Source organism: Oratosquilla oratoria, chromosome 36, assembly GCF_046742065.1.
Source record: "Oratosquilla oratoria isolate Oo_2021 chromosome 36, ASM4674206v1, whole genome shotgun sequence".
Taxonomy (NCBI): domain Eukaryota; kingdom Metazoa; phylum Arthropoda; class Malacostraca; order Stomatopoda; family Squillidae; genus Oratosquilla; species Oratosquilla oratoria.
This window is the reverse complement of record NC_134812.1, coordinates 27,191,754-27,210,620: the sequence shown is the minus strand read 5'-3', so window position 1 is coordinate 27,210,620 and position 18,867 is coordinate 27,191,754. Positions and strand designations below refer to the sequence as shown.

The following is an 18,867-nucleotide window of genomic DNA, read 5'->3' as shown; positions in this document are numbered from 1 at the left end:
TTTTCTTACTCTCTTAACATTTATTTTTGCTACATTTTTCCATTGAGTTATATTGATACGTGTAACTTTTCTCCACAAATTCTACCAAAATTAAAATGATCAATATTTGCCCGCAGCAACGAGCGGGTAATTTGGCTAGTGTGTGTGTATATATATATATATATATACATATATATATATATATATACATATATATATATATATATACATATATATATATATATATGTGTACATAATATATATATATACAATTCCAGACCAAAAATACACTTTAAACCACATCATACGTAAGTTTTGACATATTGCAGCATTTCGTAAATTGCGATGTAGAATATAATATATTAAAATCTTGTGCGCGAACAGCCCATCATGTGACTCCATGTCACGTCCGTTACACCGGAAGAACAAATGAGGCGAAAGAAAGCATATATGGAATAGATGTATAATCGTGACGTCACAGCCAAATGGTTCTTATTTGGGAACATCATGCAGTTCATATGTCACGACAAGTTTCATCAGCTGTGGGTGTCATCGACGTAGAAACGATGCGTCACGTTTGAGCACAATGGTTACGATGTCCCAAATTTGTTTCATTTATTTATTTATTAATTTGTTTGTTTATTTATTTATTCATTTATTTGTTTATTTATTTATTTGTTTGTTTGTTTGTCTACTTATTTATATATTATCTGGATGTGTGTTACTACCCAGGCTGTCAATGGCAATCGTAAAATTTATGTATCTGGACTTAGATAATTTTCTTCAGTTCTGGTGATGTAAATATGGATGGAGGGAGAAGAAGAAGAAGAAGAAGAAGAAGAAGAAGAAGAAGAAGAAGAAGAAGAAGAAGAAGAAGAAGAACGCGAAGAAGAAGAAGAAGAAGAAGAAGAAGAAGAAGAAGAAGAAGAAGAAGAAGAAGAAGAAGAAGAAGAAGAATTGAGGATAGCGGTTGAAAACCAATGAATAGTTGTTACAGAATAATGACAAGTGAATAAGTAATGGTAAACAATGTATGGTGAATGTTGAAGAGGTCATGGTAGAGAATGCATAGTATTGTGAATTGTGGCAATTATGTAGTAAATAAAGAATGAATGGTGAATATGTGAGGAAATCATACGAAAATCGGATAAAACATATAGGTAACTTGATATAGGTCTTTAAGATTCTAAAGGGAATTAACAGCAAAAGTGACAAATTTTTCACTTTAAATGAGAATCTGATAAGAAATAATGGTCTCAAACCTCAAACTATCAGGAAACGGATTTAATTTGGAAGTGGGTAGAAATAACTTTGCCAACCGTGGAGTTAATGAATGGAATAAACTTCGTGTAGAGGCAGTGCAATGTAGTTCATCTAGAAGGTTTGAGATTCGTTTAGATAAACACCTAAGCAAGATACTGTAAAGCCTGCCATTTATCTTATATTATTTGTTTATTTGTTTGTTATTATTTGTCTGTTGATTATTAATTGCTTGATTTTCATTTATCATTAGTTATCTGTCAGTTTATTATCATTTACTATTTACCTGTTTTTATATTATTTAACTATACCTATGCATTTATTATTTATTTTATTTATTAATATTTACACTATTATAACTTTCATTATCTGTTTATTTATCTATTTATAATTATTAAATTTTCATCACATCCGACCTAGTTATGGACCAAAAGGTCCTGTCGACATACTCTGCCTTTGTAATTCTTTGTAATGTCTTGTGTCTACCTATTCCTCCTCCACTTACATCTCAATTGTATTTATGTCTCTATCATTTCTTGTAGCCTGTATTCTCCTAAAAAGGGCTATAGTTATTAGCCGAAATATAGAAGTTATACTTTCTTCTAAGTCTCCTTTTATTCCGAGTGTAGGTTCTTCGAGATTATCGTTTTTACAAATGTGCTAGTACATTCTGTCCAAGTGACATATACATATATATATATATATATATATACATACACATATATATATATATATGTATATATATATATATATATATATATATATATATATATATATATATGTATGTATGTATGTATGTATGTATGTATGTATGTATGTATGTATGTATGTATGTATGTATGTATGTATGTATGTATGTATGTATGTATGTATGTATGTATGTATGTATATATATATATATATATATATATATATATATATATATATATATGTATGTATATATAAATATATGTATGTATGTATGTATATGGGAACTTTCAAAGTCTGATATCCCCAGAACGTCTTCCATCATTATGTCTGTTAACAGCTTCATTTCCTATTTATTAATTTAATGATGACCTTTCACGTGGTTTTGTCTGCCGTTTGGCATTCCCATACATTTGCCTCTGACTGAAAGAAAAAAGTGTCAGGTCGTCCCAGTCTGGGATGGGAAAGAGGCTCTGCAACAACCAGCGTTGTAATGTTGCTGCAGTGGTCACTGTACCGAATACCGTGCTCGCCCACCCGTTGCTGGTTTGGGTTCACTCCCATCTGTTTATATTCGTTCTTAGTCTTTAACACTTATTAATAACATACCTCCACCATTCGTTATTCTCCTCCAACGCATTCCACAACGCATCAAGTGTCTTCAAATATATCAATACTCGATAACACAAATCAACTTTCACCAAACCTCACCTAACAATATCAACGTTCTTCAACAGTTTCCACCTTTCCTCAAACCGTTACATCTTACTCCAACAACTTTTTTCAAGTTTCACTTTCATTTTGCAACACACATACGCTCATCACCATTCTCCAACATTCACTAGCAACAGTTATATCGCAAATACTTATCTCCATGTCTCAACTCGTACCATTCTCCAACAAACAGCCTCATTTCAACATACACTCACGATCTCCAACACTCACCAACACAGGCTGCCATCCATCACTTCTGCTCCAACATGCGTCGACACACTTCGCAATGCATCAACTCTATTCCAGCATCAATCATCACACTCACTCCATCGCACACGAGCGAACATCAAGATCTACTAAGTTTAATCCAACTTAGAAGAAATGATTTTCTCGTTCAGGATACAAATAACTTTTACCTGTTCAAACATAACATCATAAATCAGGAATATAATAGCTATTAATCTATTTGTTTGTATTAATTATTTGCTCATTACATTTGCGTGCAATACAAATTGTGCATTGTTTGATTCACTTACTTATCTGTTTATATTAAGTTATCACCTTTTTATAAGTATTCTTACTCCATCCTATATTTCAATTTTTTTTTATTTCCTTATTCCTTTACTTATTTCCATGATTCTACTTTATTTAGATTTTTACTTAGATAATTTGTGTGCTTGCTCGTTCACTTATTGATCCATATGTATTTTTTACTGACTGATTCATAATGTCATTTATTCATTAACTTGTTACATTTTTTATTCATAAATATTCTATTTAATTTTTTTTCATACATTAATCTATTTATTTGATTATCTGTTTATACGTTGATATATCTATTTATTCTTTTTATACTTACCTAATTTCTTTACTCTTTAACTTTTACCTTTCCATCAATTTATTTGATCAATACTACATTTGTTCAGACATTTCAATCCTTTTTGACTTATTATTTAATCGTCGCTTATTTCGTTAATCTGATTATTAATTCTATTTAAACTTATTCATCTGTCCTATTATTATCTATCTAGTTGCTTCCCATTTGAATGTTCAATTAGTTACTTATGTAATCGTTTCATTGATGTGTTTATTCAGTTCTGGAATGTACTTATCTAAAATGCACCCAAACATACACACAACCACACATGCACATACATACGAGTACAAATACATACATACACAGGGAGTGAGAGTGGTGAAATAATTGTGTTAGGAATCGTCCGACAATTTTTATCAGCTGAGGGGCGTGTCTTTACCCACAATGATGACAATGCTCCGGCAGTGGTCATCTCGTTCTCCTATTCCCATTTCCCCCTGAATGTGTCACCATGTTGACAAGGTCAAACGTTTTCATTTACGAATATTCTTCCAGTTAGTTAACCAGCGCATAGATACACTCAATCTTTTCCTCCAACACTGTGGAATATCCCCACAAAGCCCCCGGTTAGACTCGCAGTCCATCTTCATAGTTTCATCAAATGTCACCATTTCCTATGTGAGTGCACTCCGCAGTTGGCCTCACATGTGGTCAGCGATAAACTGGGTTGCCACCCGAAGTCATTTCGGGCAGTCCTTCTTGAGGCTCTGTTCCAGTATATTTGCCAGAGGCTCATTAAGAAAAAAAATGGTCTTCTGGCTCTTCACCTGTGGAGGACAAGCTACGGAAATTTCGAGCGAAGAAGAACAGCGAGGCAGCAAAGGAAACTACAAGAAGAAAAGAGGACTCTGCAAGACCCTTTGGAGGCTTTTTCGAAGCAGGAAGTCCTCCACCTCCAGTGTTTCTTCGACCCCCTTGGAGGGCACAACGGGACCCCTACAAGCGCGCCACTACGAAGAGGCCATCATTGAAAACAAGGCCGCAGTAAAGGACTTTGAAGTCGCATCCGAATGGAGAGTCGTCAAAGTCCTCGGCAAGGGCGCATGGGGCACCGTCACTCTGATGAAGAACATCAGAACGGAGAGGCTGGTTGCCCGAAAGAACGTTTTTGTCGCGTCGACCACTGGGGCCAACGTAACTGCAGAAGAGATTATTCACAGCCAGATGAGGCACAGAAACGTGTCTCGGCTGTTTGCCTGGCAAATCCAAGGAAATAGACGCTTCCTTTATATGGAATATTGTGCCAGAGGAGATCTCTTAAATGTGATAGGGCTGTATGACTTAACAGAAAACGAAGCCCAATATTACTTCAAGCAACTGATGAGCGGCGTCGAATACCTGCATGGGCGGGGCGTCGCTCATCGTGACCTGAAACCCGCAAATCTTCTCCTTACAGAAGAGAGAACCCTCAAGATCAGCGACTTCGGCGCTGCAGACATCTTCGTCGTCGATGGAAATGAGGTTCTTCTCACGGGTCAGGTCGGGACATTTACTTATATGGCTCCCGAAGTCATCTACTCACCAGAATCGCGGTACCACGGATCCCCCGTCGATCTCTGGTCTTGTGGCATCGTTCTTTTCAACATGCTAACCATCGGGTGCAGACCATGGGCCCGCGCTGTCCCTGAAAATGAGGAATACCAGATGTGGGTAGAAAAAGACTCTCGGATCAATGAACTAAGCAAATGGAAGAGGCTGAGCCAGTCTTCACGGGCTATACTGGATGCTCTTTTGGACCCCGACCCCGTCCAGAGGCTCTCCGCGTGGCGGAACCTCCATCAGAATTAAATCTTGTCGTACTTGAGTCTAACAATGAAATCGAATCAAAATCACTGAATTACACAGTATCATTAACTCTGTGATTGCTTAAGGGATTTCCCTCAGCTGAATAAAATCCCCTTTTTGTAGCTACAGAATGATAATAAAAAAAAAGTCCGGAAATATACCGGGGACATTCTTTACACATTTTATTATGACTGATTCCAGACGATCTTCTGATGAGTGGCAGGCCAGAGTCTCTCCTTCAACTAAAAATAAATGCATCTAACATTAGCCAAAACAAATATATTACAAACGCCACGGTTACTACTGTAATAGACAGTATTCAATGCTTCGGCGATAGAGACAGAATCCATACATCTGGTCAGATAACAAATTTTACTCATCCTGCACGTGGTAAAGTGGTACAACTATTTCTAGCAGTTACCCCCTTGGGCACTGTGCCATGTATGACAGACTTTATTTAGGACGACGTAAAGCTATTTTATTCAGCTGAGGGGGTATCACAGTGGGAGAAGGACGAAGGCTTTCCTAATGAACTCCATTGACACGATGATCGAGTTGTGTGTGTATATTGAAGTCTCACAGCTGAATAAAATCGGCGTCGACAACCTGAATAAGCCTGTCAATCGCGAAGTCATTCCACAACAGGTGAATGTAGTGTAGAGCTACTATATACACAAACATACTCATACGATACTTAACATTAAGTGTTTTATCCCTTATAACTGGTGGCAACTGTACATGACATGAGGGCTTGTACTAGCAAAGAGTATGACAAGGAATAATTTGGTTGAAGTTATTTGATATGAGAACGCAGCTATATTGAAGAGCTTCAGACTCGATTATCATGAATAATCATTCATATACATTATTCTAGCTACCGCCAGACGATTTTATTCACCCAGAGGAAGAAATGTCATCTATGAAGACCTTAAGTCTTTATTCTGGGTGACCCAAAACCATATATATTCACCATAACCCAGGCTACTTGAATATGTATATTTTATTTCCAAAGGGTGTCTCCCTCCTCAAATTGATTTTTTTTTTACTATCTTACCATTCTATTTCTGGTACATTTTTTATTGAGTTATATTGATACGTGTAACTTTTCTCCACAAATTCTACCAAAATCAAAATGATCATTATTTGCCCGCAGCAACGAGTGGGTAATTTGGCTAGTGTGTGTGTGTGTGTGTGTATATATATATATATATATGTATATATATTTATATATATATATATATATATATATATATATATATATATATATATATATATATATATATATATATATATATATATATATATATGCTAATAAGAACACGGGTACGTGTGTTCACTTATGCAAAGTAGACCAATTGGAAAAAGAAACTAACGAAGCAGAGCGCTTTCGTATATTACATCTTCAGTGCAAAAAGGGCGCTTTTTGCACTGAAAATGTAATATACGAAAGCGCTCTGCTTCGTTAGTTTCTTTTTCCAAGTGGTCTACTTTGCATATATATATATATATATATATATATATATATATATATACATATATATATATATACATATATATATATACATATAAATATATATATAACTATATATATATGTATATTTATATATATGTATATATATATATATATATATATATATATATATATATGCATATATACATAATACATATATACAATTCCAGAGCAAAAATACACTTTAAACCACATCATACGTAAGTTTTGACATATTGCAGCATTTCGTAAATTGCGATGTAGAATATAATATATTAAATTCTTGTGCGCGAACAGCCCATCATGTGACTCCATGTCACGTCCGTTACACCGGAAGAACAAATGAGGCGAAAGAAAGCATATATGGAATAGATGTATAATCGTGACGTCACAGCCAAATGGTTCTTATTTGGGAACATCATGCAGTTCATATGTCACGACAAGTTTCATCAGCTGTGGGCGTCATCGACGTAGAAACGATGCGTCACGTTTGAGCTCAATGGTTATGATGTCCCAAATTTGTTTCATATATTTATTTATTAATTTGTTTGTTTATTTATATATTCAGTTATTTGTTTATTTATTTATTTGTTTGTTTATTTGTCTATTTATTTATATATCTGGATGTGTGTTACTACCCAAGCTGTCAATGGCAATCGTAAAATTTTTATATCTGGCCTCAGATGATTTTCTTTAGTTAGATAGTAATGATATTAACAGAAGAAGCTCTGTCGATTACCTAAGACTGTATAACACATTCCTAAGTTTAATCTAGATATGTAGAGAGAGTGTTGCAATAGCCTCCAGAAATTATGATGGATAGCGGTTGAAAACCAATGAATAGTTGTTACAGAATGATGACAGGTGAATAAGTAAAGGTAAACAATGTATGGTGAATATTGAAGAGGTCATGCTAGAGAATGCATAGTATTGTGAATTGTAGCAATTATATGGTTAATAAAGAATGAATGGTGAATATGTGAGGTAATCATACGAAAATCAAATAAAACATACGAGTCTGTTTTCCCTAAAAAAGCGTAGTCTCAGAGATAACTTGATATAGGTTTTTAAGATTCTAAAAAGAATTGACAACAAAAGTGACAAAATTGTCACTCTAAATGAGAATCTGATAAAAAATAATGGTGTCATACTTCAAACTATCAGGAAATGTTTTTAATTTGGAAGTGGGTAGAAACAACTTCCCCATCCGTGGAGTTAATGAATGGGATAAACTTCCTGCAGAGGCAGTGCAATGTAGCTCATGTCGAAGCTTTAAGATTCGTTTAAATAAACACCTAAGCAAGATACTGTAATGCCTATCATCTATCTTATATCATTTGTTTATTTGTTTGTTATTACTTGTCTGTTGATTATTATTTGCTTGATTTTCATTAATTATTAGATGTGTGTCAGTCTATCATTATTTACTATTTACCTGTTTGTTTATTATATAATTGTACCTAAGCATTTGCTTATTCTATTTATCATTATTTATATTATTATAATATTGATTTATTTTATTTATTAATTTATTCACTTATCTGTTGATTGATTGATTGATTGATTGATTGATTGATTGATTGATTGATTGATTGATTGATTGATTGATTGATTTATCATTATCATATTTTTTTCGCACCCGACCTTGTCATAGACCAAAAGGTCTCCTTTCAGCATGCTCCGCCTTTATGATCCTTTATAATGTCTTGTGTCTAGCCAAACTTGTTCCTCCTCCACTTATATCTCAATTGTATTTGTCTCTATTTTTTCTTGTAACCTGCAATTTCCTGAAGAGGGCTATAGCAAGAGGGCTATAGCAAGTTTCCTTTTATTCCAACTATAAGTTCCTCGTGATTATCATTTTTACAAATGTGCTACTACATTTTGTCCAAGTGATATATATATATATATACATACATATATATATATATACATATATATATATAATATATATATATATATGCGTATATACATATATACACATATATATATATATGTTATATATATATATGTATATATATATATACATATACATATATATATATATATGTATATATATATATATATATATGTATATATACATATATATATATATGCATATATATACATATTGTATATGGATAATGTGATGCATGAGGTGGAATGGGCGGGGGGATGGGGGTGAGGTAGTATGTGTGAGCAAAATTTGACGCAGCCCGATATCTTCTCCTTTTATGCATGGGGGACGGAGAGGGGGGGTCGCCGATTTAATGAAACGGCCTTGCTATGGATGTGTTGTGTCTTGCGACACTGCTTCTGATCCAGGGCAGTGGACAAGGTGCAGGGATGTCCCGTCATCCAGGAGGTGCTAAGATAAGAGGGAGGGTGGAGGGGTGTGGAGTGTATTCAGGGATGGAATGGGTGGGAATGATTTTATGCCTTTTCCTTTTTGGCTACCTCCCTTGTAAGGGGGAAAAAGCCTTGGTATATGTATGTCTGTATGTATGTATGTATGTATATATTTATATATGTATATATATATATATCTGTATGTATATATATCTATATATATATATATATATATATATATATACAAATATATATATATTTATATATATATATATATATATACATATATATATATATATATATATATATATATATATATATATATATATATATATATATAAGTGGAAAGTGTGGTGAAGTAAACGCCAAAAAAAAAAACACAGAAGATTTATTTCTAACGTTTCGTTCTTAAAGGACTTCCTTAGAGTCCTTTAAGGGCGAAACGTTAGTAATAAAACTCCTACGGGTTTTTTTGGCGTTTACCTCATTACCCTTTCTTCTCATTCTGTCATACATATTTCAACATATGACATCCCCAGGTCGTTGTTTGTTAACTGCTTCATTTCCTATTTATTAATTTAATGATGACCTTTTATGTGGTTCTACCTGCCGTTTGGCATTCCGATACATTTCCCTCTGACTGAAAGAATAAAGGATGTCAGGTCGTCAAGAGACCCTGCAACAACCAAAGTTGTAATGTTGCTACAGTGGTCACTGTACCGAGCACGGTGCTCGCCCACCCATTGCTGGTTTGGGTTCACTCCCATCTCTTTATGTTCGTTCCCAATCTTTAATACTCAGTAATAACATACCCCATCATTCGTTTTTCTCCTCCAACGCATTCCACAACGCACAAAGTGTCTTCAAATATATCAATACTCGATACCACTAATGAACTTTCACCAAAACTCACCTAACAGTATCAACGTTCTTCAATAATTTCCATCTCTCCTCAAACCGTTCCATCTTACTCCAACAACTTTTTTCAAGTTTCACTTTCATTTTGCAACACACATACACTCATCACCGTTCTCCAACATTCACTAGCAACAGTTATATCACAAATACTTATCTCCATGTCTCAACTCACAACATTCTCCAACAAACAGCCTCATTTCAACATACACTCACGATCTCCAACACTCACCAACACAGGCCGCCATCCATCACTTCTGCTCCAACATGCGTCGACACACTTCGCAATGCATCAACTCTATTCCAGCATCAATCATCACACTCACTCCATCGCACACGGGCGAACATCAAGAACTACTTAGTTTAATCCAACTTAGAAGAAACGATTTTCTCGTTCAGGGTACAAATAACTTTTACCTGTTCATACATAACATCATAAATCAGGAATATAATAGCTATTAATCTATTTGTTTGTATTAATTATTTGCTCATTACATTTGCGTGCAATACAAATTGTGCATTGCTTTATTCACTTGCTTATCTATTTATATTAATTTATCACCTTTTTTAAGTATTCTTTCTCCATCCTATGTTTGCATTTTTATTTATTTATTTCCTTATTCCTTTACTTATTTCCATGACTCTACTTTATTTAGTTTTTATTTACTTAGATAATTCGTGTGCTTGCTCGTTCACTTATTGATCTATATGTATTTTTCACTGACTGATTCATAATGTCATTAGTTCATTAATTTGTTTATATTTGTTTATTCATAATTATTCTGTTCAATTGTTAATTTTTTTCATATATTAAGTTAACCAGCACATAGGTACACTCAATCTTTTCCTCCAACACTGTGGAATATCCCCACAAAGCTCCGGCTAGACTCCCAGTCCATCTTCATATTTTCATCAAATGTCATCATTTCCTATGTGAACGCATTCCCCAGTTGGCCTCACATGTGGTCAACGATAAACTGGGCTGCCATCCGAAGTCATTTCGGGAAGTCCTTCTTGAGGATCAGGTCTAGTATATTTGCCAGAGGCTCATTAAAGAAATGGTCTTCTGGCTCTTCACCTGTGGAGGACAAGCTACGGAAATTTCGAGCGAAGAAGAACAGCGAGGCAGCAAAGGAAACTACAAGAAGAAAAGAGGACTATGCAAGACCCTTTGGAGGTGTTTTCGAAGCAGGAAGTCCTCCACCTCCAGTGTTTCTTCGACCCCCTTGGAGGGCACAACGGGACCCCTACAAGCGCGCCACTACGAAGAGGCCATCATTGAAAACAAGGCCGCAGTAAAGGACTTTGAAGTCGCATCCGAATGGAGAGTCGTCAAAGTCCTCGGCAAGGGCGCCTGGGGCACCGTCACTCTGATGAAGAACATCAGAACGGAGAGGCTGGTTGCCCGAAAGAATGTCTTTGTCGCGTCGACCACCGGGGCCAGCGTAACTGCAGAAGAGATTATTCACAGCCAGATGAGGCACAGAAACGTGTCTCGGCTGTTTGCCTGGCAAATCCAAGGAAATAGACGCTTCCTTTACATGGAATATTGTGCCAGAGGAGATCTCAATATGTTAGGGCTGTACGGCTTAAAGGAAAACGAAGCCCAGTATTACTTTAAGCAATTGATGAGCGGCGTCGAATATCTGCATGGGCGGGGCGTCGCTCATCGTGACCTGAAACCCGCAAATATTCTCCTTACAGAAGAGAGAACCCTCAAGATCGGCGACTTCGGCGCTCCAGACATCTTCGTCGTCGATGGAAATGAGGTTCTTCTCACGGGTCAGGTCGGGACATTTACTTATATGGCGCCCGAAGTCATCTACTCACCAGAATCGCGGTACCTCGGACCACCCGTCGATCTCTGGTCATGCGGCATCGTTCTTTTCAACATGCTGACTATCGGGTGCAGGCCATGGGCCCGCGCTGTCCCTGAAAATGAGGAATACCAGATGTGGGTAGAAAAAGACCCTCGGCTCAACGACCTCACTAAATGGAAGAGGCTGAGCCAGTCTTCACGGGCTACACTGAATGCTCTTTTGGACCCCGACCCCGTCCAGAGGCTCTCCGCGTGGCGGAACCTCCATCAGAATTAAATCTTGTCGTACTTGAGTCTAACAATGAAATCGAATCAAAATCACTGAATTACACAGCATCATTAACTTTGTGATTGCTTAAGGGATTTCCCTCAGCTGAATAAAGTCCCCTATTTGTAGCTACAGAATGAAAAAAAGAAAATGGAAATATACCGGGGACATTCTTTACATATTCTATTATGACTGATTCCAGACGATCTTCTGATGAGTGGCAGGTCAGAGTCTCTCCTTCAACTAGAAATAAATGCATCTAACATTAGCCAAAACAAATATATTACAAACGCCACGGTTACTACTGTAATAGACAGTATTCAGTGCTTCGACGATAGAGACAGAATCCATACATCTGGTCAGATAACAAATTTTACTCATCCTGCAGGTGGCAAAGTGGACAACTATTTCTAGCAGTTACCCCCTTGGGCACTATGCCATGTATGACAGACTTTATTCAGGACGACGTAAAGCTATTTTATTCAGCTGAGGGGATATCATAGTGGGAGAAGGACGAAGGCTTTCCTAATGAACTCCATTGACACGGTGACCGAGTTGTGTGTGTATGTTGAAGTCTCACAGCTGAATAAAATCGGCGTCGACAACCTGAATAAGCCTGTCAATCGCGAAGTCATTCCACAACAGGTGAATGTAGTGTAGAGCTTCTATATACACAAACACACTCATACAATACTTAACATTAAGCGCTTTATCCCTTATAACTGGTGGCAACTGTACATGACATGAGGGCTTGTACTAGCAAAGAGTATGACAAGGAATAGTTTGGTTGAAGTTATTTGATATGAGAACGCAGCTATATTGAAGAGCTTCAGACTCGATTATCATGAATAATCATTCACAAACATTATTCTAGCTACCGCCAGACGATTTTATTCACCCAGAGGAAGAAATGTCATCTATGAAGACCTTAAGTCTTTATTCTGGGTGACCCAAAACCATATATATTCACCATAACCCAGGCTACTTGAATATGTATATTTTATTTCCAAAGGGTGTCTCCCTCCTCAAATTGAATTTTTTTTTCTGACTCTCTTAACGTTTTATTTTTGCTAAATTTTTCCATTGAGTTATATTGATACGTGTAACTTTTCTCCACAAATTCTAACAAAATTAAAATTATCATTATTTGCCCACAGCAACGCGCGAGTAATTTGGGTAGTGTGTGTGTGTGTGTATATATATATATATATATATATATATATATATATATATATATATAAATATATATATATATATTATATATATATATATATATATAGTATATATATATATAGTATATATATATATATAGTATATATATATATACACAATTCCAGAGCAAAAATACACTTTAAACCACATCATACGTAAGTTTTGACATATTGCAGCATTTCGTAAATTGCGATGTAGAATATAATATATTAAAGTCTTGTGCGCGAACAGCCCATCATGTGACTCCATGTCACGTCCGTTACACCGGAAGAACAAATGAGGCGAAAGAAAGCATATATGGAATAGATGTATAATCGTGACGTCACAGCCAAATGGTTCTTATTTGGGAACATCATGGAGTTCATATGTCACGACAAATTTCATCAGCTGTGGGCGTCATCGACGTAGAAACGATGCGTCACGTTTGAGCACAATGGTTAGGATGTCCCAAATTTGTTTCATTTATTTATTTATTAATTTGTTTGTTTATTTATAGAAGAAGAAGAAGAAGAAGAAGAAGAAGAACGCGAAGAAGAAGAAGAAGAAGAAGAAGAAGAAGAAGAAGAAGAAGAAGAAGAAGAAGGAGAAGGATAAGGAGAAGGAGAAGGAGAAGGAAAAGGAGAAAGAGAAGAAGAAGAAGAAGAAGACTGTGCAGTGGGTTTCCTTCTGATTCATTGCTTCTAGACCGGTAATTGGTTAAGGACAGTAACAGAAGAAGCCTTTCGATTACCTAAGACTGGGTAACATGTTCCTAAGTTTAATCTAGATATGTAGAGATAATGTTGCAATAGCCTCCAGAAATTGTGGGATAACTGTTGAAAACCAATGAATAGTTGTTACAGAATAATGACAAGTGAATAAGTAAAGGTAAACAATGTATGGTGAATGTTGAAGAGGTCATGGTAGAGAATGCAGTATTGTGAATTGTGACAATTATATGGTAAATAAAGAATGAATGGTGAATATGTGAGGAAATCATACGAAAATCGGATGAAACATGTAGGTATTTGATATAGGTCTTTAAGATTCCAAAGGGAATTGATAGCAAAAGTGACAAAGTTTTCACTTGAAATGAGAATCTGATAAGAGATAATGGTCTCAAATATCAAACTATAAGGAAATGGATTTAATTTGGAAGTGGGTAGAAACAACTTCGCCAAACGTGAAGTTAATGAATGGAATAAACTTCCTGCAGAGGCAGTGCAATGTAGTTTATCTAGAAGGTTTAAGATTTGTTTAGATAAACACCTAAGCAAGATACTGTAAAGCCTGCCATTTATCTTATATCATTTGTTTATTTTGTTGTTGTTATTTGTCTGTTGGTTTTATTTCCTTGATTTTCATTTATTATTAGTTATCTCTCAGTTTATTATCATTTACTATTTACCTGTTTGTATATTATCTAACTATACCTATGCATTTATCTATTTATTTTATACATTGATATTTACACTATTATAATTTTCATTATCTATTTATTTATTTATTTATCATTTTAAAATTTTCATCGCATCCGACCTAGTTATGGACCAAAAGATTCTGTCGACATACTCTGCCTTTGTAATTCTTTGTAATGTCATGTGTCTACCTGTTCCTCCTTCACTTACATCTCAATTGTATTTATGTCTCTATCATTTCTTGTAACTCCTTTTATTCCGAGTGTAGGTTCTTCGTGATTATCATTTTTACAAATATGCTAGTACATTCTGTCCAAGTGATACATATATATATATATATATATATATATATATATATATATATGTACATATGCATATATACATTTATATATATATATATATATATGTATGTATTTATGTATGTATGTATATGTATATATATATGTATAAATATATGTATATATATATATGAATATATAAATATATATATATACATATATATATATATATATATATATATATATATATATATATATATATGCATATGGGAACTTCCCAAGTCTGACATCCTCAGACCGTCTTCCACCATTATGTTTGTTAACAGCTTCATTTCCTATTTCCTATTTATCAATTTAATGATGACCTTTCATGTGGTTCTGTCTCCCGTTTGGCATTCCCATACATTTCCCTCTGACTAAAAGAAAAAAGGATCTGGTCGTCCCCGTCTGTGATGGGAAAGAGGCTCTGCAACAACCAACGTTTTAATGTTGATGCAGTGGTCACTGTACCGAATACTTTGCTCGCCCACCCGTTGCTGGTTTGGGTTCACTTCCATCTGTTTATATTCGTTCCTAGTCTTTAACACTTATTAATAACATACCCCGACCATTCGTTATTCTCCTCCAACGCATTCCACAACGCATCAAGTGTCTTCAAATATATCAATACTCGATAACACAAATCAACTTTCACCAAACCTCACCTAACAATATCAACGTTCTTCAACAATTTCCACCTTTCCTCAAACTGTTCCATCTTACTCCAACAACTTTTTTCAAGTTTCACTTTCATTTTGCAACACACATACACTCATCACCGTTCTCCAACATTCACTAGCAACAGTTACATCGCAAATAATTATCTCCATGTCTCAACTCGTACCATTCTCCAACAAACAGTCTCATTTCAACATACACTCACGATCTCCAACACTCACCAACACAGGCCGCCATCCATCACTTCTGCTCCAACATGCGTCGACACACTTCGCAATGCATCAACTCTATTCCAGCATCAATCATCACACTCACTCCATCGCACACGAGCGAACATCAAGAACTACTCAGTTTAATCCAAATTAGAAGAAACGATTTTCTCGTTCAGGGTACAAATAACTTTTACCTGTTCATACATAACATCATGAATCAGGAATATAATAGCTATTAATCTATTTGTTCATATTGATTATTTGCTCATTACATTTGCGTGCAATACAAATTGTGCATTGTTTTATTCACTTACTTATCTATCTATATTAATTTATCACCTTTTTAAGTTTTCTTTCTCCATCCTATGTTTGCATTTATATCTATTTATTTCCTTATTCCTTTACTTATTTCCATGACTGTACTTTATTTAGTTTTTATTTACTTAGATAATTCGTGTGCTTGCTCGTTCACTTATTGATCTATATGTATTCTTCACTGACTGATTCATAATGTCATTAGTTCATTAGTTTGTTTATATTTGTTCATTCATAAATATTCTGTTCAATTGTTGATATTTTCATATATTAAGTCAACCAGCACATAGGTACACTAAATCTTTTCCTTCAACACCATGGAATATCCCCACAAAGCTCCGGCTAGACTCCCAGTCCATCTTCATAGTTTCATCAAATGTCACCATTTCACCATTTCCTATGTGAACGCATTCCCCAGTTGGCCTCACATATGGTCAACGATAAACTGGGCTGCCGCTCGAAGTCATTTCGGGCAGTCCTCCTTGAGGATCAGGTCTTGTATATTTGCCAGAGGCTCATTAAAAAGATGGTCTTCTGGCTCTTCACCTGTGGAGGAAGGGCTACGGAAATTTCGAGCGAAGAAGAACAGCGAGGCACCAAAGGAAACTACAAGAAGAGAAGAGGACTATGCAAGACCTTTTGGAGGTGTTTTCGAAGCAGGAAGTCCTCCACCTCCAGTGTTTCTTCGACCCCCTTGGAGGGCACAACGGGACCCCTACAAGCGCGCCACTACGAAGAAGCCATCATTGAAAACAAGGCCGCAGTAAAGGACTTTGAAGTCGCATCCGAATGGAGAGTCGTCAAAGTCCTCGGCAAGGGCGCATGGGGCACCGTCACTCTGATGAAGAACATCAGAACGGAGAGGCTGGTCGCCCGGAAGAACGTTTTTGTCGCGTCGACCACTGGGGCCAACGTAACTGCAGAAGAGATTATTCACAGCCAGATGAGGCACAGAAACGTGTCTCGGCTGTTTGCCTGGCAAATCCAAGGAAATAGACGCTTCCTTTATATGGAATATTGTGCCAGAGGAGATCTCAATATGTTAGGGCTGTACGGCTTAAAGGAAAACGAAGCCCAGTATTACTTTAAGCAATTGATGAGCGGCGTCGAATATCTGCATGGGCGGGGCGTCGCTCATCGTGACCTGAAACCCGCAAATATTCTCCTTACAGAAGATAGAACTCTCAAGATCGGCGACTTCGGAGCTGCAGACATCTTCGTCGTCGATGGCAGAGAGGTTCTTCTCACGGGTCGGGTCGGGACATATACATATATGGCGCCCGAAGTCATCTACTCACCAGAATCGCGGTACCTCGGACCCCCCGTCGATCTCTGGTCATGCGGCATCGTTCTTTTCAACATGCTGACAACTGGGTGCAGGCCATGGGCCCGCGCTGTGCCTGAAAATGAGGAATACCAGCTGTGGGTACAAAAAGACCCTCGCCTCAACGACCTCAGTAAATGGAAGAGACTGAGCCAGTCTTCACGGGCTATACTGGATGCTCTTTTGGACCCCGACCCCGTCCAGAGGCTTTCCGCGTGGCGGAGCCTCCTTCGGAATTAAGACTTGTCGTACTTGAGTCTTATAATGAAATTGAATCTAAACTACTGAATTACATAGCATCATTAACTCTATGATTGTTTAAGGGATTTCCCTCAGCTGAATAAAGTCGCTTTTTGGTAGCCACAGAATAAAAAAATAAATGAATAAAAAAAATCCGGAATCAAACCGACAATCTTATTCTGATGAGTGGCATGCCAGAGTCTCTCCTTCAACTAAAAATAAATGCATCTAACAATAGCCAAAACAAATATATTACAAACGCCACGGTTGATAATGTAATAGACAGATTCAACGCTTCGGTGATAGAGACAGAATCTATACACCTGGTCATATAACAAATTTTACTCATCCTGCACGTGGTAAAGTGGTACAACTATTTCTAGCAGTTACCCCCTTGGGCACTGTGCCATGTATGACAGACTTTATTCAGGACGACGTAAAGCTATTTTATTCAGCTGAGGGGGTATCACAGTGGGAGAAGGGTGAAGGCTTTCCTGATGAACTCCATTGACACGGTGACCGAGTTGTGTGTGTATGTTGAAGTCTCACAGCTGAATAAAACCGCCTATGCAGGTATTTAAAGTAGCGAAGTCATTCCACAACAGGTGAATGTAGTGTAGGGCTACTATATACACAAACACACTTATACAATACTTAACATTAAGCGCTTTATCCCTTATAACTGGTGGCAACTGTGCATGGTATGAGGGCTTGTACTAGTAAAGAGTATGACGAGGAATCGTTTGGTTGAAGTTATTTAATATGAGAGCACAGCTCTATTAAAGAGCTTCAGACTCGAATATCATGAATAATCATTCACATACATTATTCTAGCTACCGTCAGACGATTTTATTCACCCAAATGAAGAAATGTCATCTATAAAGACCTTAAGTCTTTATTCTGGGTGACATCAAGCCACTCGCTTCAGGCTAAGAAGTCTTCTTGTACAGTGGATGGGTTTACGAGAATAAAACGGAAATTCAATTAATATTATCTCCCTCTCTTATCTCTTGGGGTTGAGAGACACCAAGACCCGTGACGAAGAGACTA

At 36.4% G+C, this 18,867-nt stretch overlaps 1 protein-coding gene across 1 annotated transcript; it reads left to right on the top strand.

The window, feature by feature from the left end:
- The first annotated feature begins 11,092 nt into the window (after positions 1-11,092).
- Positions 11,093-12,130, top strand: LOC143019052 (serine/threonine-protein kinase Chk1-like). The gene has a single exon (XM_076174753.1). It carries the CDS (start codon positions 11,093-11,095, stop codon positions 12,128-12,130), a length of 1,038 nt encoding a protein of 345 aa, XP_076030868.1.
- Positions 12,131-18,867: the final 6,737 nt, after the last annotated feature.

Excerpts from the sequence above, each read along its gene's own strand:
- LOC143019052 (XM_076174753.1), top strand. The coding sequence starts at position 11,093 with ATGGTCTTCTGGCTCTTCACCTGTGGAGGACAAGCTACGGAAATTTCG.